We start from the raw sequence: 25,199 nt of genomic DNA on the forward strand, positions 1-25,199 counted from the left end.
AGGCCCCGCGGCAGCTGCACGGAGCAAAGGCGCGGGGGAGAGCCGGGCGCGGCCGGCCGGCCGGCCCCAGTGACGGCACTTGAGAAGGATACGGCATTAATGTAGCACCAGTTTCCTTTATTGATCAGCCCACGGGGTTGCAATGACACTGGCTTATGTATCAGGGTTACATTCTCCAGTAACTCTGAAAGAGTGAAGAAGCACATTGAAGAGGTTAGTGACATCGAGTGAACACATGGAGTAAACACTCGATGGCTGGCGAGTGTTAGAGCCGCGTGGGAGCTGCGTGCTGTCCCACGCCACGTACGCCAGGTGAGGGTCAAACAGTTCTTTGAGTATCTCCCCCCAGGGAACACCAACACTCGTTCATCTTTCTGTGGGAACGGAACCCGGGAACACAACTCATTTAATAAGTAGCAGAAGAGGCTGAGGTACACGGTGACAGAGGTGACAGAGACCCGAGAGACCCGGCTTCTCCCCCACACCCCAGGCCGAGGCAGGCCTTGCTAACACCGCTACGGAGGAGCCCACAGGCCGAACCCAAGCCTCAGCCGGCGGGGGGAACCCCAGCACCTACGAGGGCCCCCAAGGCACCACAGTGGGTGATCCACCATTCAGTGAGGGACGATACTCCTTTCCAGGACGACTGTCTCGTAATAACTAAACTGTATTTTTCATTAGAATTCCAATTTCTGGAATGTTTTGGGTGCCAGAACGCCCTTACTCCATTCAGAAACACATTATGCTCCGTTTCATCCTCTGACATCCCTCTTTTCTACAGCCTTCAGACAGATGTGAATGCCACCTTCATATAATGCTTTAACACTTCATTAAATGTTTTCAGTTTTTTTTCCCAGAAATGCTTTAAAACAAGACAAAGTCTCCCCATGTCCCATTAAGAATCTTGTACCAATGACAGCTTTAAGTTATGGAAACCTTCTACGCTCAGTGCTTTACAACTTACACTTGTTAACAGCCGCACTTGACCCTCAGCCATCCAGGAGAACACCACGATCCCCCTTTCGCCAGCAAGGAAACCTCACCTAGCTTGCCTGTGAGCACTCAGGAGCTGCGCAGTGCAGCCGGGGCCTGAAGTCCGTGATCTGTGGCCACCGCACACTGCCTCCCTTCACTTTTAGATTGTGTACCAGAAAAGCAGTACGTGTACATCTGCCGCCAACATCCATCCAAGGCATCACTCAAACAAAAGCAGCTTTTCAATTCTAAAATGCAGTTGGACCGGGAGGTCTCAGACTTAAGCCTTAACTGAAGAATTTAATTTGCAAAATTCTAATGTCCACACCAGCATACACATACACACACACACACACTCCCTCTCTCCACTGAGAGTAAATGCCAGCCTTCCTCTGAGGAAGCACACAGAGTAACTTTCCCATTTATAAAAAGTAAAGCATTACAGGCTCAAGAAACCCTGGTGGGATCTATTCAATTAGTCTGGGCTTACAAAGCTCTTGTCTCCCTCTACTACGGGCACAGCACCGGGCTTCAGTGAGGTCCATGTACTTAGACCTGAACTACGAGCACCACAGGAGGGCCCCCAGCACAGACAGTGCCAGGCGCAGTGGACACTGTGCTGGGGGCCTCAGCTGCACTGTTCATAATCGTCCCACAACCCTAGCAAGGAGACATGGTTATCCTCCTCCTCACTCTACACGTGAGAACACAGAGGTCCAGAGGGTTAGGGACCTGGTACAGGCTGTGTCCCTGAGCAGACATGACCCAGGGGCTCCGCTCTACAAACCTTTCACTCAAAGGTTCCCGTGCTAACTTACCCCACGGGCTTGAGACCACCCATGGACAATGGAGCTGTCCATTTGTCTTTGATGCATGTTTTCACAACAACCCATACTCTCCAGCGTGTGCCACAGACTGGCAATTATTTTGAAATAATTACTCCACAAAAATAAAATCTGCGCATTTTCAAATAAGCATCAATCCCAAATGGATACTCTGGCGCGGCCCCGTGGCTCTCTGCCATAGCACGTTCTACCCACCAACAGCCATACTAAGTCTTTACAGAACCCTGAGACTCAAAATCAACTGCTCTCCTGCCACAAGGGCCTCTGTTCAATGACCCGCTGTGGTTCGAAGAGCCCTGCCTGGGCACCGGGTACTGGAAGCCCAGGGGTGACTAGGAGGTGGCCCTGCGGCAGGAAAGCTTCTGGACACTGAACAAGGGGAAAGCCAGTGCGGGCTAAGCTGAAGGGGGACCAGTGGAGGGGATGCTCAGCTCAATCCACAGACCGGAGATCCCAGGAGACACCGTGAGGGGCCAGGGGCCAATGATAGCAAACAGCAGCTGACACGGCAAGGGCCCTGGCTGGGGATGGCGCCTTCCGCCCGGAGGGGTGGGGTTCTTTTTGCTTCGTACAGTGATGTGATCAAAGTTTAGTTCAGAGGTGCTGGTAAGAGGTACCCAGACTACACCAGTCCACAGTGTACTTACACCCACAGAGCAGCAAGCAACAGATCTGCGCACACGCATGCACACGCACACACACACACGGCCCGAAGCTCGGGGCTGGCGCTGTGCCCTCGAGAGGATGATGTTTCAGGAGCGGCGTCCTAAGCACCAGCCGGGAAGAGCGCGCAGCGCCCTCCACAAGGCAGGGCAGTCTGAGTTCGCTGTGGAGGTGAAAGCAGGTTCCAGGGCTCCAAAGAGGGAAGTGGACAGTGGAGACGCTGCCTGAAGCCCGACTGAGACCGATGGGGTCACTGAGAGGCTCCCAGCGTGCGGCGGGGGGGCACCTAGGAAGGGCAGACTCTCCGGTTTATGGTGGGGAAAGACAAGGTACAGGAACCTCAGTTTCCTCTGATAATAAGGACACAGGCAGCATCTTCTAGGGTGAGGGTAGGGGCAGAGACCAGGGGGAGCGGGCAGCAGGGAGTAGCTTAGTGACAGTAATCCCTGTTAGTACAGACACTGAAGGAAAATGGAAAGAAAATGACCCAAGACTGAAATAGAACATCTGAAACTTCCCTCCCACGTTAACTCTCAACAGATCCAAAAGCATGTTTATAGCTGGTCAAAAGTGCTTTTAATTAATATCTTACGAAATTTTTAAAAAAGGAACTTATGACAAGGCCAACGCCACTCTCGAGAGGGAAAGAGGTGCAAAAAGATCAAGAACTAAGTACTTGGGGCGCCTGCGTGGCTCAGTGGGTTAAGCCGCTGCCTTCGGCTCAGGTCATGATCTCGGGGTCCTGAGATCGAGTCCCGCATCGGGCTCTTTGCTCAGCGGGGAGCCTGCTTCTCTCTCTCTCTCTGCCTGCCTCTCTGCCTATCTGTGATCTTTCTCTGTCAAATAAATAAATTAAAAATTAAAGAAAGAAAGAAAGAAAGAAAGAAAGAAAGAAAGAACTAAGTACTTGACGCTCCTCAGGAGAAGGCACCTCTTCCCTTTGCTGCTGAGCCTCGTGCCCAGAGCAAGCGCCCGGCTGCAGGGTGACGCGCTCAAGCCTAGGGACGCGGAGAGCGAGTCCAATTTCAAAGTGGCCGCTGGTGGACTTCCGCCCACCACTCATCTGGAAAGCGGGGTGTACTGGCTGCACAGAAACCTTCAGTTTCTACATCAACCCTTCCCTTGAAGCAATGCCAGCTTCTGGCCATCGCTTCTGGTTCACTTATTTCAGGGAACAGGCAGGAAAACGGCAGTTTTGCCGTTTGGCTTCTACAATGTTAACTCACGGCTCTGAGCATCACCTAGCGGTGTGCTCCGTAACTGCACGTAACAACTTCAAGTTCCGAACAGCCATCCGTGCACTAAAGGAACTCGGCAAACCTCGGACACATTATGTGGAACAAAATGACACCAGGACGTTTATCAGAGAATTACTGAACTGGCCTCAAGCCTTTAACATTCTTCCAAAGAGCCTCCGGTACGGGGCAGCCGGGGCTGCACCGGAGCAGAGGCCAAGCCTTGACTTCACCTCTGGTCGCCATCTCGGGGTCCCAGGGAACAAGCCCCACTTCCGGCTCCTTGCTCAATGGGGAGTCTGCTTGAGATTTTCTCTTTCCCTCTAGTCCTCCCTCTGTCCACTCTCTCCCTCTCTGAAATACCTAAATCTTTGGGGGAAAAAGTCTCTGGTACAAATTTGAAGGTTAGTAGCTTTATGGACCCGTCTATACTGAGAAAAAAGAGTGAACGATCTAGATTTTCCTTAATCGTTATGCTGTTCTAGAAAACCTTTCTCTCCACTGGCAAGTTTTACATAAGCTAAAATAAGAGTATCACTCTGTCGTTTGTGCCTTCCAGTGAGCCTAAACACTACTCTCAAAGACAGCCTGGAATGGAAGCAGCCTTCCCTGAAGGCACCCAGAGCAGGCCCCGGCCCTTCTCTGTGGCAGCAGGCACCGCGGACGCCACCTTGTATCAGAGGTGTGCAGCTCCTTCCAGATGACTCCCTCACAGTGCTCACTATTCTGCTGAGTCCTCCCTCGCCAGGTAACATAACTTCCAGGCCTTCGCTGCCCCAACCTCATCCTGCCATCCCCAGGTTCCAGCACATCTCCTACTGGCCCCCAATCCCCTCTGCAAGTGAGGACTGCTCTTTCTGCTACTAGTAGTAGACATCTGTAACTGCCCTATCTTATTCTCTAGACAACACTTACGACAAAGCTATCACAACTCACTGACCGAGATAGCGGGTGGCCCACACGAAGTACTTACTAAGAGTACAGCGGGTGCCTTAAACATCTGGAGACTAAAGGTCTTGGTTATGGTAAATGACTCCATTCGTGCTTATCAGAAATGACCCAGCGGACTCTGAAGGTCATTCTATCACACGTTCACAAAGCCTGCAAGTGTCCCTGTGAAGGAGACAAGAGCCCAGGAAGACAAACCAGACAGCCAAGGTCAAAGCCTGGCTCTGCCACTTCATTTTGCAACTGAAACGGAAGACCTCACCCCTCCCTATAACAGAGCCGACGAGCCGCACCAGGCACGGCTGCAGTGAAGACTCCAATCCTGTAACAGGAGTGTAGAGAACACCCAGCAGGACAGCCAGCTCATCACAGGCTCCAATTATCCTTACCAGAAAATAAAAAACTGGGGCACCTGGGTGGCTCAGTCGGTTAAGCATCGTGCTCTTGATTTCAGCTCAGGTCGTGATCACAAGGTCCTGGGATCGAGCCCCACATCAAATCCCACCTTGGGCTTCACGCTCAGGGTGGAGTCTGCTTGAGGACACCCCCCCCAGCCTGCTCCCTCTACACCCACTCCCTCTCTCTAAAATAAATAAATAAAACAAGGGGGAAAAAAAACTGATGTAGATGGGAAAAGGAAGAGAAAGGAAATTTATGGAAAACTTTAAGTGAACCAACAATTTTCAGTACTCTAAGAAGTTAAATTACTTAAAATTAAGTATTGAACATTTTGTGAATATATAGAGTTCCATTTCAAAAGATATGAAAGCATGTAAAAAATTAAACATCTTATCTACGATGTTCTCTTAAGAAACAAATATCCAGGGGTGCCTGCGTGGCTCAGGGGGTTAAAGCCTCTGCCTTCGGCTCAGGTCATGATCCCAGGGTCCTGGGATTGAGCCCCACATCGAGCTCTCTGCTCAGCGGGGAGCCTGCTTCCCCCTCTCTCTCTGCCTCTGCCTCTCTGTCTGCTTGTGATCTCTGCCTGTCAAATAAATAAATAAAATCTTAAAAAAAAAAAAACAAAAAAAACAAATATCCAAACAATGTCAAGTTTTGGTTTTGTAACACAGTATATATTGGGCCTTTCCCCCCTCAAGAATTTCAATAACCATAAACTGAGCCAGACACCAACATTGACAAAGTCAGTGAGCTCCTGCTAGGCTGCCGCCCAGCGAAATACACACATACACACACACACACACAATCCTAGTTCTTGTCCACTGTCACCTGTCACTATTACTGAATCCTGCTGCTACAACTCAATTATTCTGGACTTGCGACACGCCAGTGTGATAAACTGCTTTCAGTGTTTTGGTACCACTCCTGGCTCCAGTTCCATATACTACTGTATTCCAACCTTGAAGTCTAACAAGCACTGTACTTACCGAGGTCAAAAGAATCAAGGCCAGGCGAGTGGTGCCAAAGAACAGAAGGCAGGGTGCTTCGGAGCTTGAAGCTCTAAGACTGACCCGTGCTGCAAAGACATCACTGCTGGTTCTCTATCTCACCTTCTTTTAGAGCAAATGATCAGAAGCTGATGGTAATAACAAACCTCTCGTCCGAAGGCCTTCTTTCCAATTCATTATCATCATGTAATTCACTGTTCAGATTCACTGACACAGCAGCCTTGCGGAGGACGGCCTCGTCGACCCACCCTTCTCACAGGGCTGGTGTGGCCGCCCAAAACAATATAACTAGAACGGCCCAGAAGGCCAGAATGACTCCATATCACATAAACAGCAGAAAACTGAAGCTGGTGTCTTCACTTTTTTACAGTTTAAACATAAAGGTGGCTAAACTAAAATTCAACTTCCTCATGAAATCTGCTGACGTGCAGAAAAACTGAGTGGTTAACAGCCTTTCTCGTATTTCAAGACATACAGAGTAGCTCACATATGTTGCCACAAATCATTCCAAAGAAATGATGTACAAACTCAGTGGCAACACTTGCATTGTAAACTTTTAAGTCAATATAAGATAGGATTATTTTTACATGTACTTTGTGCATCAAATTTTGTTTCACTAAAACTAGGATGTAGAGGTCATGTCACCACTTAAGTTCTATCAAAATACAAAGTAGGAACTCTCCTTTATTCTTAAGGCCCAGTAAGTGGCCTGTAATCAACATTCTGATGCCACTGACCTAGTATCTGCTCCTCTTCCTCAACTACCCAGCACATCCTGCAAGTGTTTTCGTTTTCTTTGTTACATCACTTTGGAAGAACACGTCCTAGCTAGCTTGGTTACCTAATCAGCTGGAGGACAGCAAAGTGACCAAAATGTACCACTGTCCATTGGCTGCGGATAAACACACACTTTACAGGTAGAGGGCTCTCGATTCAGTCCTAGAAGAGAGACACATCATAAATACCAACAAGAACATATGCGTACGGATATGGAAACTCTCCCCCCACAGGCAGGGAGGGATCCTACAAGCAGGTGCCATACCTCTGCAGCGGAAGGCGTGCTACATCATCACAACCTTCGCTATTTTGGACAATTTGAAAAGGAAATGCAAAATATTTAAGAAATCATTTCCCAAGGAAGAGGTAAGTATAAATATAATTTATAAGCCACCAAAAAAATGATCAATCACAAGGTATGTATTTGTTTACATTTAAAATAAATGCGGACAAAGGAACTCATTTTTCTGAGCAGACCCGACTTGTCATGATTCTGCCGCTCTCCTGGAACAAACCTTAGGTATATAACTACTATGCAGAATCACATACTCAGTAGGTTTTGACTAAAACTCGTAATAAATGGTATGACTAGGTGGTTTGATTTCCTCACGAAGATTTTTTTAGAGCCGTCAAAGACCTCAGTTTACTTCCTCCTCTTTCCACTGGAATTCTAATTCATTTCATGTAGGTCTTCAGCCCTTGCCCACCATTACTTCCACTCTTTTAAAACAAAAGACATTGATATAAGATTTTAAAACCAAAAGATAAAATACAAAATAGCTCTATTTGTGATTTGAAAGCATTTGATACCATTTAGGTTTGGGATGTGACAAATGTTTCTTAGTGAAAACCAGGAAAAAGTAAAGGTTCATCACAAGGATATACGCGTCACCACGAAGACCACGGGCGCTTCCCCAGCTACGGGCGTCGCCAATCCCTGTGCTACTTGTGTTTGTCAAACTTACTCCTGAACATGGACAAATTTGGTAGTTTGCAACCACTTTCAAATACAAGCTACTGAGATTTCAAGTTTCTTGTTCACACCTCCTAGTTCAGCTGTTCCTACTGAAAAGTGCCAAATATTCCCTCTCAGACTGACAATAACCACTCGCTGAAAGCTGGAACCCTCTGCGAGCCCACACGGGTTTCTGTGTCGGTGCCCACCGACCGTCCTGCGGGGTTGGGCAAGGCACTGAGCACGCCCAGACAAGTGCTCTTCCCTTCCAACTCCCCAGATCAGACTTACACTTCGGAAGAACAGCTAATGGAACAAAATGCTGACAGTCTACACCGAGAAGGTGAAAGCAGAACCCACTCAACGGACAGTTACAACTCATCACGAGCTGCTGTATTTCCATTCAAAATGCCTAATATGGTGTTCTTATTCTTTGTTTACAGTAGGTTTTTCCTCATTTGTATTTCACTGGTAGTTATATAAAAATCAGTTGGCATTTATGAAGCACAGACTTAATGACAGGGCAGAGAATCCAGAAATGTGGGCATCCAAAATAAATGAGCCTGGGCTTAAAAAAAAAAAAAAAAATATCAACTGTGGATATTGGTATTATTCGAAGAACTCAGAACAGAATAAGCTGGTGTCTAAACTGCTCCCTTCTCCCTCTTTCCCTCAAGCTAATAAATATCATAATAAACGCAAAAATTACTCTCTTGTTAGAACCAGTTAGATGCTTATGCTAATTTTAGGATAACCAACCTCAATCAAGAGCTCTTTTATTGGAACGAGAATATCACACAGTTTAACACGGTTTAAAACGAGTGAGCCTACAGTGAAAAGCACGCCCATTCAAGGGGAGTCTGCGGTAGTGAGTCTTACTTACAACAAACGGAATACAGCTCATCATTTTTATAAAGTAAACCTCTACAGAGGAGAGTGTGACCAAGGGGACACTTCCAAGCAGCACCACTTTACCTAAGTGCGTGTGATCCCAAGAGGCATTTCGTGTTGGCGCCGCTGCGTGTGGTTTCACAGGAAGCACCGCTCACAACTGTCGGCAGCTGCATTCCAGATGTCTAAGGCTCCATAAAAAGGCTCAAAGAATAACGTATTTTACAAAGAGCTACACTTTCCCTCAGAAGATGAAAACATCTTCTCAACCGGACTAAGTCTAATCAAACTACGATTAAGGAAGGAACCCTGCTAGGGCGGCCCTGCCTCAACTCGAGCAGACCTGACTGCGCCCGGCACCGCGCTCCCCGCTCATACAAGGAGCCCGGAGCCTCCACGGCAGTTCGGGTTAACAGCAGACCTGAGCAGGTGAGATTTTAACAAATGTACAACATAGCAAACTATGTATCAAAACACCTTTCAAGTCACAGGATCAAAATGTTCCAAAACTTTTAAAATGAAGTTTTTCTTATTTTAAATAAAGACTGGGAAAATTTCCTAGAAATGGGAGGTTTTTAGGAACAGAAGTATTATTATAGCGCTGTCATTACTTTGAACTTAGAATGCACATTTTTAAAAGCATCCCACTGATGCATTTCTCATGTAGAGTTTTATAAATATTTTAACATACTGATCTATACAAAGGTTTCTATCGTCTTATCATGAGACAGCTTTCTCTTACAATGAATACATTCCAAAAGTTGTAATAAAGAAATCATCTAACTTGAAAATACATGTACATACGAAGCCCAGAATCACTGGCCTGCCAACTACCTTCTCATCTCGAGAGAACTCGAGACACCACGACTGTTCAGAAGGACGTGCGGACCGAACCGCGACCATCCATAAAGGGCCGCGCACTCCGCGGCTCGCTCCTGCAACGGATCCTAGTCCCGGGGACAGACGCTGCCCGACGTTCCAAATGTTACACCCATGCGCTTCACAAAAAGCCTAACTGGGACAGCTGGTTCTACTTCGGCTAGTGGGGCAACACTGCAGAGCTGCCTGCTGACCTCCGGGCAGCATGAAACCGGACAGACTCCGGCTCCCGAGACACGAACACACGCACGCAGTCCCTGCGCATCGGACTTCCTAGTTTAACTTAAAAACATCATGCAGAGGCGCCTGGGTGGCTCAGTGGGTTAAAGCCTCTGCCTTCGGCTCAGGTCATGATCCCAGGGTCCTGGGATCGAGCCCCACACCGGGCTCTCTGCTCCGCAGGGAGCCTGCTTCCTCCTCTCCCTCTGCCTGCCTCTCTGCCTACTTGTGATCTCTGTCAAATAAATAAATAAAATCTTAAAAAAAAAAACAAAAAACAAAAACAAAAACCCATCATGCAGCTGTTTTTACTGAAATCCATCCTACTTGTGAGCCTGAGCACTCGGAACAAAGCATCAACTCTGACCTAAATTGTTGCAGTTTTTCTTTTCCTGTCAAGAGCTGACCTTGGTGTACTACAGCTGAGTAAAATCCATTGACTCAATCCAAAACAGGCAGTAATAAGGGAAAAAACCCAAATGCTTTCTTATACGCTAAGAAATACAGAAAAGAAACAGCGCCAAGGGAGTCCAAGTCAAGGATTACATAGCAAAGGTGCAGGGCAGCTGTGACACGCGTGGGACGAGCGCACTCCGTCACCGGCTGGAGCAGATGACTGGATCAAAAGGCAAGGACGTGGAAATGCTCTCCGTCAACAGAGAAGGACTGATGACAGACATGGAGCACTCATCGCACGTGAAGGTATGACCCCCAACCCGCCCGCACTGTGCTTAAGCACCATTTCCTTCTAGACAGAGAGCATTTAAGGCACAGACATTCCCGAGAAATTCCCCTTAACACACTGGTCACCGACTACTGCTCTGGGGAACAATCTAGCACACAGTTTCTCAGCCCAGACAGCCTCAAGCTTATTCAACAGGGGCAGAGCTCTGCTCCCATCTTCACTTCCAACCTCAATCTTTTGAACTATACCTGCGATCTTTATGGCTACAGGATCCTCTGAAACTGGAACGAGCCCTTCTTTGACTTCAATCTGTTTTTCAGAGACCAGGGGAGATGTGGCAGGAGGGGAATACTTAGTTTCCACAGAAGCCACGGGTAAGGAGGAAGAGGGCTTAGAATCATGAAAAAGACTGGCCCATGACTTAGGCTGGCTCGTGGGAGCGGTGCCCGCCGCAGAGGCCAGGGCGTCGGAGGCAGGGGAAGCGCTCTCAGCTTTAGTGGGGCCCGAGTCCGCGCTTTCCACAGTGTGCAACTCGGCTCCATTGGCAGCTGAGCCCTCACCAGAGGATTCAAGTATTTGTCCATTAGCAACTCCAAGGTTTTCAGTAGTATGAGTTCCCATGTAAGGCTGAGCCACCGCTGTCCTCAACAGGCTGTCCCCGCCAGCCTCCGCAGAGAGGCAGGACTGTTCCAAGTCAGCCCCATGGCAGCCCTCGGGCTGCCCTGCAGTCCTGGCATCACCATCGAGGGCTCCGGGGAAAGGCCCACCGGGCACAGCGTCACTGACGAAGTCCGTGGAATCCTGAGGGCTGTCACAAGTCCTGGGTGTCCCCGATAGGGGCACATCGCCCACAAACTCCGCATCCTCTGAGCCTACGCTGTGTGGGACCGCTGGATTGGCGTGGCCATTGACAAGGGCTTCCGTGGGAAGACCACCCTCACCACCATCTTTCAAGTAACTGTAATATCCTGGGGGACGTTTTTTCTTCTTTTTACGCTCCCTTTGTCCAAGACCACCCGCGACACCATCACTTTCTAAAACCTCCACCTCCGCGCCCGAACTGCCATCCAGGGCAAGAGCAGAGCCTGGGTACTGGCAGTCCACGGCACCATAGGACGCTTCTTTATCAAGGTCATCAGGGGTCTTTTTGGAAGTTGTGCAGCTGAGAATAAACTCAGGGGCCTGAGGATTCAGTGTGCTGGAAATACTGTAGCTGGGGGCTCTCGGCAAAGCGTCACTGGGCTCAATCACTTCATTAACACCAAACTCAATTCTCTGATATTCTTGTCCTGTTTAGAAAGAAAACGATCAGTAAATAAGGCATCAGTTAAGAGCACAGTTACACAAACTATGAAAGTCTCTATAATTAATCCTTTCCTTTTTGAAACCAAACCCTTAAAGCTGTCTTCTAATTAACACAGCTATGACATTTCATTTCTGTGACAAATAATTAGCCAAAAATAAGTAGTGACTATAAAACCTTATTTAATTTTAGAGCTACAAAAACCAGAAGCCCGTATTCATTTTCCCCTCTCAGGGTAGCTAAGGGAGATGTTCAGAGAGTAGAAATTCAAATGAAATTATAATAAAAAGCAAATAATATTCTGCCTGTCTACAAACACTCCTCAATGAAATCTAACTTTACTGGCTACGGTACAGGTATTTTGGACAACTTAAAAAGAAAACCATGAGGACTAACTTAGGGATTTAAAGTCATTACTATATTTATGGCTTCCCTAATTAGTGTAATTTAGTGATTCGGAAAGTCTGCGCTACGTCCAGAATCTGCGCTCTCTGCAGAGGTGCTCCTCGGAGGCAGCACTCTCGAATCCGCCATCCTCTGACCTCCTCCTGCAACCTTCGCCACAGTGTGCAGACGGCCTCGCTGAATGCGTGAAACTGTGCCCGAAATCCGCTGCTAGTGGACCAACTCCACGGGTGGTGGCCACACTTCCAAAAACACCAAAGGACAATTAGGACTGCAAACTTTTTTAAAAATTTCTTTGGAACCCTTTGATACTTCCCGCCAACTGGCTAGCAGTAGTACAGACCATCTTTACAGTCCATCTACTCCAAAATGTACATATTTTCATAGTTCACATCTCTGAATTAGGTTAAGTTGTAGAATCAGCTGCATCTTTCAACAGACGTCAAGTGCCAGTGTCATTGTGTATCTGATGAAACAGTTATAAATTCTGACGTTAAGGGAAGGACACATGCCTTCTCATTTATCCGGAACGCATAACTGCACATCTCTCCCAGTCTAGCATAAGAGGCCAACTTCTCAAGGCAAGTATTCCAAAATAAACAAATAAACCAATCAATAAAATCATACTACCAAGAGGACTGTGCTCTACTACAAATAACTGAATACTTTTGACCTTGGCAGTCTTTCAACAAACAGCCCGAGGGGCCCATCGTGTGCAAGACAGCTGGGGACAGGGATGCCACCAGTCCCCTAATTCTCCTTCTGCTTTGTGACCACACCTCAGGGGGCGGGGCTGCACCTTCCCGACAACAAGAAGTTCCTGGAAAAGGGATACTAATGACCCCCGCACCTGACAGCACACTGTCACACAGTCACCAATATGAACATCTGAATCCATTCGCCTCTGAGCACTAATTTTTTCCCCTTGTTTTGAGAAGAATCACTAAAGAGAAATGATGTTCTCTTTTATGACACCTAAAAATAAAGTGTCCGTTTGATTTCAGGCACCACCTCTCCCACGATGCTTCGAGGGTGCAATGCCACTCCACAGACAGACATGGATGTGTGTGAGGCAAGGAAGAACACTCCCCGTGGGGAGGCCACCCTCTGCAGACAGTGGTGTGCGCTGTGAAATCAGAAATCAGACATTAGTATGCTTTGTGGCATGCAGCTTGTGCAAGATCCTGATTATTTCCAATAGACACAGTGCCTTCCACATTTCAATCCTTAATCTTATCATATCACAGAATGTTCTAGAACAGGAAAGGACATTAATGGAAACATTATGCTACGGTTATTTCCAAAACATCTACCCCGTAGAGGGTCTGAGTGTACCACCAAAAAGGCGAAGAGTCCTGCCCAAAACAGTCCCTCTTCTCATCCACAACATGTTTCACGGACACATGTGTGCACTGCACAGCAGAGGAGTCAGCACGAAGCCCAGTCTGTGGGCTGAAGGCATGGTGAAAGCCTACAAAGCCAGGCTTAAAACACACAGTCGACGCATCGGGTGAATGGGGCCTCAGTGCTCAGGCCACACAGATAGTGGGGTTGCTGGGGGAAGGAAAACCAGTTCAAATAAAACAACGCCATCCTAACATAGCGTTCTGCTAGGCGGGCTCCCTGCGGCGCCCAGGGTGCTGGACGGGCCACACGGTCTGCAATGCTCGGGGGCCCCCAGAGACTGTTGTGCCCATCGCTGTCTGGGAAGTGCTGCTTACGTGGCTTCCTTGGCTGATTTCTCCAGTTAACAGAGCACCTAGCTACGTGCCAAATGCTTATCATCACAGAGGGTACGAGATTAGTACGGCGAAGTCCCTGCCTCCGGGAGTGACAGCGAGTAGCAGAAAAACACCTCGGACTGAAGCGGACAGTGCAGAGGCAGGGCAAGAGAAGGCCTCAACAGCTTCCCAGAAAGGATGCTTCCAGATATAGGAAAGAGCAACCAATTTCAGTCAGAAGCCACAGGAAGTCAGTGGAACTGGCAGGAGAGCTGGCTGGAGGGGTGGGGGGGGTCAATCCCAGCTCTAGGATCGGACTAAAAAAAGCAGAGGTATAAAAGGCACGCCGTGATGAGGAGCCCCTGAAAGCACTCGCTGTAGCTCCCCACGGTGGGCGGGAGAACAAATCATCCTAATCATTCACCCAAAAACACACTGACGGTTTACAACATTCCAGAAGTACAGTGCGCAGCTGCTGAGCACAGAGAAATGGGTGCCCCGATCCCTGCCACCCAGAGCCCAACTGTCAGAAGAGGGAGGCAGTCTCATTACCGGCCAGCGGGACAGGCACTGTGAAAGGAATAAACGTCAAAAGAAACACAAGAGAACAGGAAAGGCCCCAGGGAAATGCGCCTTTAAGCTGCCCTGTCACTGGCAGCGTGAGCCGGTGGCCAGATCCCAGCTGTGTTTTTGGCAGATGAGAAGATGGACTTGAGAGAAGAGACAATGGAGAAGAGGAGCCATGAGGCAGGAACTAAGCCGAGAAGACAGCCTAAAAGGAGGGGTGCGGCGTGAGGAAGGGAGAGAGGCCACGGAGAGGAGCTGGTGGAGCCTCCAACCTGCAGCCTGGGCCCTGGATAGACAGTGAGACCGTGAACCGAACGAGAAAGAAAGGAGCAACACCAAAGGGAAAGCGCTGAGTAAGCCACCGCAGCACACTTCCTACACGCCAAGTACTCGGGGACAGACGGCGGCAGACTCGGCAAGCGGGGGCTCCGAAGGCTAGCCAGCCAGGCAGGGCGTCCGGACCCCTCCAGCTCACTCCCTTGCACTCTTGTCCTCAGCCACCACTAGAACTGCTCCTTCTTTTTCTTCTTTTTTTTAAACGATTATTTATTTATCTATCTGACAGAGAGAAAGGGCATGAGCACACAGCAGGGGGAGCAGCAGGGAGAGGGAGAAGCAGGCCTCCACTGAGCAGGCAGCCCAAGGTGGGGCTCGATCCCAGGACCCCGGGATCATGATCCAAGCTGAAAAAAGACACGTAACTGACTGAGCCACCCAGTCGCCCCTAGCACTGCTCTTTCCCTCAGCCTCCCAGATCATGGTTTCCTCCAAACCGCTAAGGACATTAGATGCTGTCAACTCTCCAGCTGTACTGTACATAAAAAGTCTGGACAGGTTCTTCAGGTTTATGTTTAAATTATAATGAAAACCCTGTTCAGAGGTCTGACCATGCTAATGAAACAGGGAACCAGGCCCCTGGCTCTCAAAGCAAAGGGTCCCCATCTGCTTCTCCAAGCCCAGCAAGGGCCTTTAATGATCCACACAGTGCACGAGGCCCCACAGCTCGGACGGACCCGCACCCCGGCCTTCTGCAGTACGAAAGCAAGCCGCCAGTCCTCAACTGCACAAAATCACTGCATCTCAGTGAGCACTGTCCCCAGTAATGAGCTCTGTATCTGGGACAGACACCAGAAAAGTAACAGACCAGGAAGTAAAAAGGTCCTCTGACTTCCCGAGATCAGTAAGGAACAGACTGGGACAGAAATGAAAACTGCAGAACAGATCAGAGCTGTCGGCTGAGCCCTGCAAAGAGCACGCTCTCAGAGAATCACCAGCTCTGCCCGCAGCAGCCTCTACAACCAGAAGAAAGGCCACTGGGGAACTTTTACCAAAACCGCTGGCTATAAAGGACACACGTGTGCCACTGATAATGGTCAAGAAAAAATGGCATCAAACAACTATTTCCATACTTAAACCTGGAACATCTAACGGTCTGAAGCACAGAATATACTTCATTAATCAAAATGATTCAGAGATCAAACATGCTAGTTTACAGCAAAAACCTCAAGCAGTCAGGGAACATTTATTGGGAAAGTATGAAGCAGGAGGAAACCGTGACTTCCGAACAGCCGGCCCACCCAGCACACGGGGCCAGAAAGCGCGCCGGGGAGATAAAGGAGAAAACCAGCTTACCGTCAGGGAGTTCGTCGGGATCTTGGGGGCCACAGAGAACTGTTCCACTGTATGGAGGAAGCTGCACAGGGAAGTGGAAAACAAATTTTAACTCAACAAAATGTTCAAACCCAACACATTCTTTTTCATTAAACTCGTTATCCATTCAACTTTTCTCATGACATTTTTTTTTTTACCAAAATAACATAGGCAGTAAAATTAAATCACCTTCATTTAAGATAAAAAGTACGACAGGAATGATTTTAAAAATTGTCCTTAAGATCCAAAAATGAGGCAAAAAATGAAAATAAAGATTCCAATGGACATGTAAGTCAACCACAATAAAATGCCACCATAAGCCGTTCCTTTCATAGGATGTTAGAAAATGCCCACAGATACCACAGCCACTTGCCCTGAGCCACTAAGAGAGGTGAGTCCTAGTGACCTCATGTCTGTCACCCCTGTGGCACTGCACGTCCGCCCCGAAGGACAGGCCAGACTTCTCACGCCCACCACTGTCTGAGAACTGCAGTGCAGGGGGGTCCTCAGCTGATTTCCCCAATTAACTCTTAGCAGGTCGATTCAATGGTCACAGTAAAGAAGTTCTCTCCCCCAGGCAATGAGTGACAAGAAAGAACCTGAGGAAACACAGGGCAGTTCAAAACCGAAGGTTTGCAGGGATGGGAGCTGCACGTTGTCCACTGGGGGGCGCCGGGGATCTTCCTGCCGACGCGGAGGCAGCCGTTCTGGGTCTGCCTGGGGCTACACCTGGGCCTTGCACCCGCAGCACAAAGGCCACTCAAACACTCACACAGTGCTCCAGCACTCCCCGCAGGCACAGACACCTGGCGCAAAAAAGGCTCGTCTGAGCACCAGTCAGGTTCAGGTTCCTCTCCCCCTGCAGTCACTAAGGAAGTTTAGCAAACTCCCAGATGCAGAATGCCTTCTCTCCTCCTCTCAGTGACACCACGCTGCTCCTGGTGAGGGAAATCTATGCAACTGTGAGGCAGTAAAAGTACTTGTTTTTTTTTTTTAAAAATCAAGCTGCATTTACACAAAATGTCTTAAGTGGCAGAGGCAGGACCTGAAAACAGACTCTAGACCCCAGGAGACTCCAGGCAACACTGCCATTTTCTTTTTGCGTTTACAAAACTTACTCAGAGTTACTAAGCTAGTAGTGCAACTATAAGAATTAGTGTGGGTGTGAGTTCAGGTACAAAAGAGGGGAGTGTGTGTCTTCCTTACTCTGCAGGCACATGGCACCTTTAATTCAACAAACCTCCACCATTTAGAAGATGCCCCCCAGACTGCGGTAAATGTGTATTTATGACAGAGAATTGCTCAAAGTTCCCTCTTTAACTATATAGCTACTTCTAAGAATAAAAAATTATAAAATCAGGGGTGCCTGGGTGGCTCAGTGGGTTGAGCCGCTGCCTTCGGCTCGGGTCATGATCTCGGGGTCCTGGGATCGAGTCCCGCATCGGGCTCTCTGCTCAGCGGGAGGCCTGCTTCCCTCTCTCTCTCTCTCTCTGCCTGCCTCTCCGTCTACTTGTGATCTCTCTCTGTCAAATAAATAAATAATAAAAATCTTTAAAAAAATTATAAAATCAAATTCACACATGAATTCAAGGTGAGCAATGTTAAAAAACTGAAATCCAGTTATATTAGATGCACAGTAAAATCAACTTAATCTGAAAACCGTACTTCAGACTTAATCTGAAGTCAGTACTCAGGCCCTTTGATTAGGAAGGTAATATTTTAAACAAATACTATATGATAGCCCTTATTTTTGCAATCTAACAAAAAAACAAAACAGAGAAACTCAAATTTAAAAAAAAAAAAAAAAAGGCGCCTGGGTGGCTTAGTGGGTTAAGCCGCTGCCTTCGGCTCAGGTCATGATCTCAGGGTCCTGGGATCGAGTCCCACATCGGGCTCTCTGCTCAGCAGGGAGCCTGCTTCCCTCTCTCTCTCTGCCTGCCTCTCTGTCTACCTGTGATCTCTGTCTGTCAAATAAATAAATAAAATCTTTAAAAAAAAAAACGGCGACTGGCCTGACACCAGCGAAGGTTGAGGCAGGGGAGCAGGGAGCCACAGGGTCAGGACTTCCACCACTCACCACCAGCAGGTACACACGTCCCGGATGTCTAACACACAGTGTGCGGATTACAGACAGCAACCTTTATTATAAACTTTAAGCCTGCTAAGAAGCCAGGTTTTAACTGTTCCCACTATAAGAAAGAGTAATTATGTGAGACTATAGCTCACGTTACAGCAGTAATCCTGCAACAGAAATGTGTCAAATGTATCAAACGAGTACACTGGACACGTAAACACAATCTTATATGCTAATTATATTTCATACACTAAATGAAGTGTTTTAGAGTCTTTTTGGCACTGTCACTATTTGTTCTTACCCTCATGAACCTTAAATCTCTCCTACGAAATCCCATGAAGACACAAACCGCTGAGAATAACAGCGCACCTGCAGGGGAACCACACGATCCTGGGCTTGTGTGTTCAGTGACACGTTAAAGGATGTGTTGCCTCAAATGTTGCGTTCTGGAAGGCTCAAGAACAATGAGCTTTCTCTCCTTATTTCTGAACACTAATGACATGATTATGACTGGGGTTCAAAATATGCTTATCCAAAAAATTGACAGCTTTTTCTCCAGTTGGAAGAATTCACCTTTAAATCACGATGGCTTAGGGGCGCCTGGGTGGCTCAGTGGGTTAAGCCGCTGCCTTCTGCTCAGGTCATGATCCCAGGGTCCTGGGATCGAGCCCCACATCGGGCTCTCTGCTCAGTGGGAAGCCTGTTTCCTCCTCTCTCTCTCTCTCTCTCTCTCTCTGCCTGCCTCTCTGCTTACTTGTGATCTCTGTCTGTCAAATAAATAAATAAAAATCCTTAAAAAAAAAAATCTTTAAATCACGATGGCTTATAAACTAGAATACAGCTTTAGAAAAGGTATGTCACCTTTAAATTTGTATTAATATTTAGGATCACATAAAGAAATCAGCTGAGGTTGTTTCTTCTGATTCTTTTTTTTTTTTTAAGATATTTTTATGTATTTATTTGACAGAGAGAGAAATCACAAGTAGGCAGAGAGGCAGGCAGAGTGAGAAAGGGAAGCAGGCTCCCCATTGGGCAGAGAGCCCGATGCGGGGCTCGATCCCAGGACCCTGAGATCATGACCTGAGCAGCAGGCAGAGGCCCAACGCACTGAGCCACCCAGGCGCCCCTCTTCTGATTCTGTTAAACTGCTGACCACCCTATCTGGCCAGTGGCAAGCTTTCAAACAAGCAAACTAAAACAAGAGTCCGAAACTCAACTGAGAGGACCAGGGCTTCAGCTAAAAGGTAGAATGTTTCTACATTTTAACACCTGCTGATTCTCAAATTTTGTTTCATCAGTTCTTGGCCCCAAGTAGAGACAAAATGTTTTCTCAAGTCCCTCAGAGCCAAAGAAATATATGAAGTCAGGGAGGGGTTCTCGTTTGTGCCAGGAGCACAGGGCGGGAGCAGTGCCGGTCAGGGCTGCAGTCATGTTCAGTGCAAGATAAAAGGCCCAGCCAGTGACATCGTAGTGTGGGGAAGAGAACATCACTCCCACACCCACCGATCCAGCCACACGTCACGCCGTGAAACAGCCTGTGTCCCCTGTGATTGATTATATTATTAGTACACTCCAGACTCCTGAATTATAATAATTACAATACTGAGAAAGATAGCTTGGCACAGTCACTTCATTAGCCTGAGTTTCCTTTTTGTGGGTTACAGGACCGACCATATGTGATTTTGATAGAAACATCTGTCAATGCATACTCAAAAGCAAAAACACAGAAGACCCCAAAATGAGCAAGACTTAGATTTCTGGCTATAATTCATTCTGATAAGACAGAGTCACTGTTTCTGCAATAAAAAGTTTGATGTACCTTTACCACCAACAGCTTTATCCTCTTGGTTTGCTATCCACTAGGTACTCCTCCATACACTAGTGATTTCCCAAAATTTCTGTGAGGTGACTAGATAACCTCCATTTTCTCAATTAAGAAAGCACAATGCGGGGCACCTGGGTGGCTCAGTGGGTTAAGCCGCTGCCTTAGGCTCAGGTCATGATCCCAGGGTCCTGGGATCGAGCCCCACATCGGGCTCTCTGCTCAGCAGGGAGCCTGCTTCCCCCCTTTTCCCTCTGCCTGCCTCTCTGCCTACTTGCGATCTGTCTGTCAAATACATAAATAAAATCTTTGAAGAAAAAAAGAAAGAAAGAAAGAAAGAAAGCAAGCAAGCACGCACAACGCGATGGAGGAAACTGCCCAAGATTGCCTGGCCTGCTTACGCGGCGGAGTGAAGAAGGAGCCCAGCTTGTTCAGACTTAAATATGGTACCTTTTCCACTTTCACATCACAGGAAAACCCAAGGTTTTATTCTGACACTTACTCGCAAACAGGTACTCACAAACCCACACACTTGAAATGCAAATGCACAGAATTGAAAAAGGCTTTTATAAAACATAAGTTGGGCTTTATCATTTTTTAAAACCGTAACTGTAAAAAGCACAAACTGTCCTATTCCTGGCAGATGCCCCTGTATCTTACCACAATTCGGTAACAGAAATGATTTAAAATTCAAACCATTAGAGGAGTATATAGAGTAGAATCTCAGGAAACACTAATGGTTGGGAAATATGAGATCTGGTCATGTTTTGCCTAATTAACTTTTGTGTTTTTTTCTGTTTTGTTTTTTGTTTTTGGTCAGGAAACACTAAACTTCAAGCCTTATCCTACAGAATCTAAAATGTGCAGATACATTTTATTGCCTTAGGAAATACAATGTATAATTTAGCTTCACGGTTCCCTGGCTCATATCCTTATATTCCTTAAAATCTTAACTGTTACCATCAATGAACACAAAACAGACGGAGAAGGCATGTTACTGGATTTACTCGTTTTCTAAAATGAAATCTGATATAAGCTGTCTTTTTTTATTTCTTCCCTTTTCCTAAAATGAAACAGGAGAAATCAATAAATCCTTCACTCATCTGTGCAGCTGAACTAACACTTTCAACACGCTGTCATCTAATCCTTCCTCCACAGCTCCAGAAAGAGCTTAAGAGTTCCAGAAGCCAAGGTAAAGCAGAAGGACTGGCCAAGGCCACATGCAGCGCTGGCCCTGTGGCTCCTAATCTAAGGAGTCAGCCTCTCCTCCTCCAGTTTCGAAAAAAAAAAGAACTCTGTGCAAAAACACTTCACACACGTGCAAACCTACCATGGACATTTATTAGGGGATCTAAGTGGCCGGTTAAGGTCTCATTAAAGTTAAGTACAGTTTCGTACCTACTCCCCGTCATCCCCTGACCCCCGCCACCCTTCTCCTCTTCGATGCAATTTGAACAGTTTTCACATTTACAATGCGAATGTGAACACACGGTCCAGGTAAGCTTTATTGAACCAAAATGGATACCATTACTCACGTAAAGAGTGGACATACAAGGAGACTGAATGCCAAAATACACCAAAATCATGCTTAGGAAAACTATCATAAAGATTCTAATTCTCCTATAAATTAACCCATAATTTTAACACAATTCCAACTGAAATTTCAATAGGATTTTTCATGAAACCTGACCTGCTGTTCATAAATTCCCAAGGAAGAGTTAAGGATGAGGGAGGATGGGGGCGCCTGGGGGGCTCAGTCGTCAGGCATCTGCCTTCAGCTCAGGTCATGATCCTGGGGTCCTGGGATCGAGCCCCATCTCCCTCTCCCACTCCCCTTCCTTCTGTTCCCTCTCTCGCTGTGTGTCTTTCTCTGTCAAATAAATAAATAAAATCTCTTAAAAAAAAAAAAAAGATGAAGGAGAATCAAAACACCTCTGAATAAGTATAAGAGGATATGTGCTCTCCCAGAAGATGGATTATAGAGTTGCAACCATTAAAACGAGTGGTAAGGGGGCGCCTGGGTGGCTCAGTGGGTTAAAGCCTCTGCCTTCGGCTCAGGTCATGATCCCAGGGTCCTGGGATCGAGCCCCGCATAGGGCTCTCTGCTCAGCAGGGAGCCTGCTTCCTCTCCTCTCTCTCTGCCTGCCTCTTTGTCTACTTGTGAGCTCTCTGTCAAATAAATGAGTGGAATCTTTAAAAAACAAAAACAAAAACAAAAACAAAAAAAACGAGTGGTAAGGATACAGAGATAAAGCAGGAGGGCCACGGCCACGGGCACTGCAACTAACGGCCCAGTGCTCAGCGAATGACAGTGCTCAGCGAATGACGCTGGGACCACTCACAGCCACCACCGGAGAAGCCATATCAGGGCCACACCTCACAGACACAGCAAAGTCCACCCCAACTGTACCATATACTACAGTGGAAACAAAACCTTAAAACTTTAGGAGGAAAACCAGAGTCTTTATTACCTCAGACAAAGAAAGTATTTCTTTTTTTTTTTTTCTTTTTAAGATTTTATTTATTTATTTGACAGATAGAGATCACAAGTAGGCAGAGAGGCAGGCAGAGAGAGAGGAGGAAGCAGGCTCCCCACTGGAGCAGAGAGCCCGATGCGGGGCTCGATCCCAGGACCCTGGGATCATGACCTGAGCTAAAGGCAGAGGCTTAACCCACTGAGCCACCCAGGTGCCCAAGAAAGTATTTCTTAAAGACATTTACAAACCATGAGGAAAAAAGCCAATACATTTGACATTTAAGTTAAAAACGTACTTCCCTTATGCAGCAAAAGAGATAAAAGTGCATCACATGTGAAGTTCAAAAGCCCTCACGCTAGAACGAGATGCCTGTAACATGCAAAACCAAAAACCACTAATCATGTAAGTAACGAGAAAAAGACAAGCCGCTTAATAAAAAATGTGGACAGGGGAGACAGGCTTAATTCAAGAAGTGGAAATCTGTATTGTCAATGGGCACAGGCAAGTAATGAAACAGTTCTCAACTATGTCACCTGAGAACTGTTAACAATGAGAATCCATTCAGACCCATCAGACTAACAACATTTTTAAGTATGCCTATACTAAGAAGCAAGAATTTTTTCTTCAAATGAGACGGTGAGAACGCTCGTGCACTGCTGATGGGGATGCAGACTGTTACACGCTTTGAAAGCAGATCAGCGGTCTCCAGCAAAACTACAGATGCTTACTCCTTCCCCGCTGACCAGTTCCATTCCTAAGGCCAAAGCCTGGAGAAATCCACAGAGGCACCTAAAATATGTTTACTGCAACATTTCTGTAACTGTGTACCAACTAAAGACCCCAATGGTCCTTGCGAGGAGATAAGGCAAATGAGCTGTGACAGCTGTTGAGAGCTGTTCTACCAGCAGTGCTTAGCAATTAAAATCAAAGAACAAAAAACAAAACGTATCAGCACAGATAGAGCAAACAATACCTTAGTAAGAAATAAACCTCAAAATGATGAACACACAGTTGACCCTGGACACCATGGGTTTCAACTGTGCAGTCCACTTTACAGGCAGATTTTTTTCTATAAATACAGTATAACACTATAAACATATTTCCTCTTATTATTTTCCTAACATTTTCTTTTCTCCAGCTTACTTTATTCTAAGAATAACCACATAACATTTGTAACACATAAAATGTACTAATCAACTGTTCTTATGATCAGTAAGGCTTCTGATCACCAATAGGCTATTAGTAGTTAAGTTCTGGGGGCATCAAAAGTTACACGCAGATTTTCAAATGAAGCGGGGTCGGCACTCCTAACCCCTGCGTATGAAACCATTTATCCTTTAAACCACATAAAAAATTACGATGTTACTATCTGCTGACACCCCTGTGTGTAGTAGAAGGTGAAAACCAGTCAGTAAAAAATACCAACTCAGCAGAGCTGTTAATTCTGCGGAGGGAGCGGAATGAGATGGGAGAGGGGTACAAAGGAGGCTTCAACTGTATCCGTGATGTCTTTGCTATATAAATATAGCAAAATGTCAATATCAGTCAAATCTGGTGGTGGGTTTGGGCATTTCTATTAGTTTCTTTTCTATACATTTCTGTACAGTGGATTTATCACAAAAGCATAAATTTTAAAAAAATCAAAACTAAAACATAACCAGTAATTTTATCTACACACATACTCAATAAAACGTTTTGTCTTACCTCAACCGAAGAGCGAGGAGTCACAAAGAACTGATTGAATTCATCAGGGCTAAAATCTCCAAAAATATACTGGAAAAGAAAAAAAAAAAAGCCACTGATCACATAAAATATCCAATTTATATAGTTTCGGGGAAAATGCTACATATTATACCAATCCTATGAAATGTGTAGGCCAGAAGCCCAACACCCTTTCTTAAGTAAATAAATCAAGGGTCTGCATAATGGAGATTTCCAATTACATAAAAGAAAATACTACTGAGCCTTTTCATAAATTGTCAGAGAACACTGTGAAACCGATAAGCTTACTTTGAAACACTGTACACCACACCTGTCAGCAGAGTCCTGCCTGAAGGACAATTTTCTGGCTCACAGACACTTCCAGGTGTCCCGTTCACCTTTCTGCTGACTCATTCACTACCTCCATGCCAGTGTTCTCTGCCACATGCACTACTGGAAAGCAGAAAACGTGGTTCAGTGTTCACATGGGAAGACAGAGTTATCCAAAAAAAAAAAAAAAAAGCTAATGATCCTGATGAACGAGCTTTGAGATAAATATATATGTACCTTTTTATCCTGAAAGTTCATTTAAACCTGACGTATAAACACATTATTGAGCAGACACAGTTCTAGTTATAAACCCTTCACAGAACTCTGAACGCTGACTTTGTGGGAAAACAACTGGTTCAACGGCAGAAGCAAGTGTGGCAGGTGCCCAGTGGCTCATTTTCTCCCGGAGCTTTACAAACTAAGTCATTGACAAGAATCAGGATGATTAGATTTCTACAACAGAGAACCGCTCACTAAATTATTCATTCATCTAGTCAATAATTATCTAGAGCCTACTAACACCATGCACAAAGATCAGTACTGGGGATAAAAATGGTTAAGCAGGGGTGCCTGGGTGGCTCAGTGGGTTAAGCCTCTGCCTTAGGCTCAGGTCATGATCTCAGGGTCCTGGAATCGGGCCCCACATCACATCAGGCTCTCTGCTCATC

The 25,199-nt window shown here is 46.6% G+C and overlaps 1 protein-coding gene across 1 annotated transcript in view; it reads right to left on the reverse strand.

Annotated features, from left to right (window-relative positions):
* The window catches only part of USP10 (ubiquitin specific peptidase 10), a 73,463-nt gene that overhangs the window by 16,933 nt on the left and 31,331 nt on the right, over window positions 1–25,199 (reverse strand). The window contains exons 2-5 of the mRNA XM_047710316.1: window positions 24,205–24,273; window positions 16,110–16,170; window positions 10,730–11,770; window positions 93–184 (exon numbers count right to left, since the gene is read on the reverse strand). Coding sequence (XP_047566272.1) covers window positions 93–184; window positions 10,730–11,770; window positions 16,110–16,170; window positions 24,205–24,273 — 1,263 coding nt within the window. The remainder of the gene's footprint in view (window positions 1–92; window positions 185–10,729; window positions 11,771–16,109; window positions 16,171–24,204; window positions 24,274–25,199) is intronic.

The sequence above is a fragment of the Lutra lutra genome, chromosome 17 (genome assembly GCF_902655055.1).
Source record: "Lutra lutra chromosome 17, mLutLut1.2, whole genome shotgun sequence".
In the NCBI taxonomy this organism is placed as follows: Eukaryota; Metazoa; Chordata; class Mammalia; order Carnivora; family Mustelidae; genus Lutra; species Lutra lutra.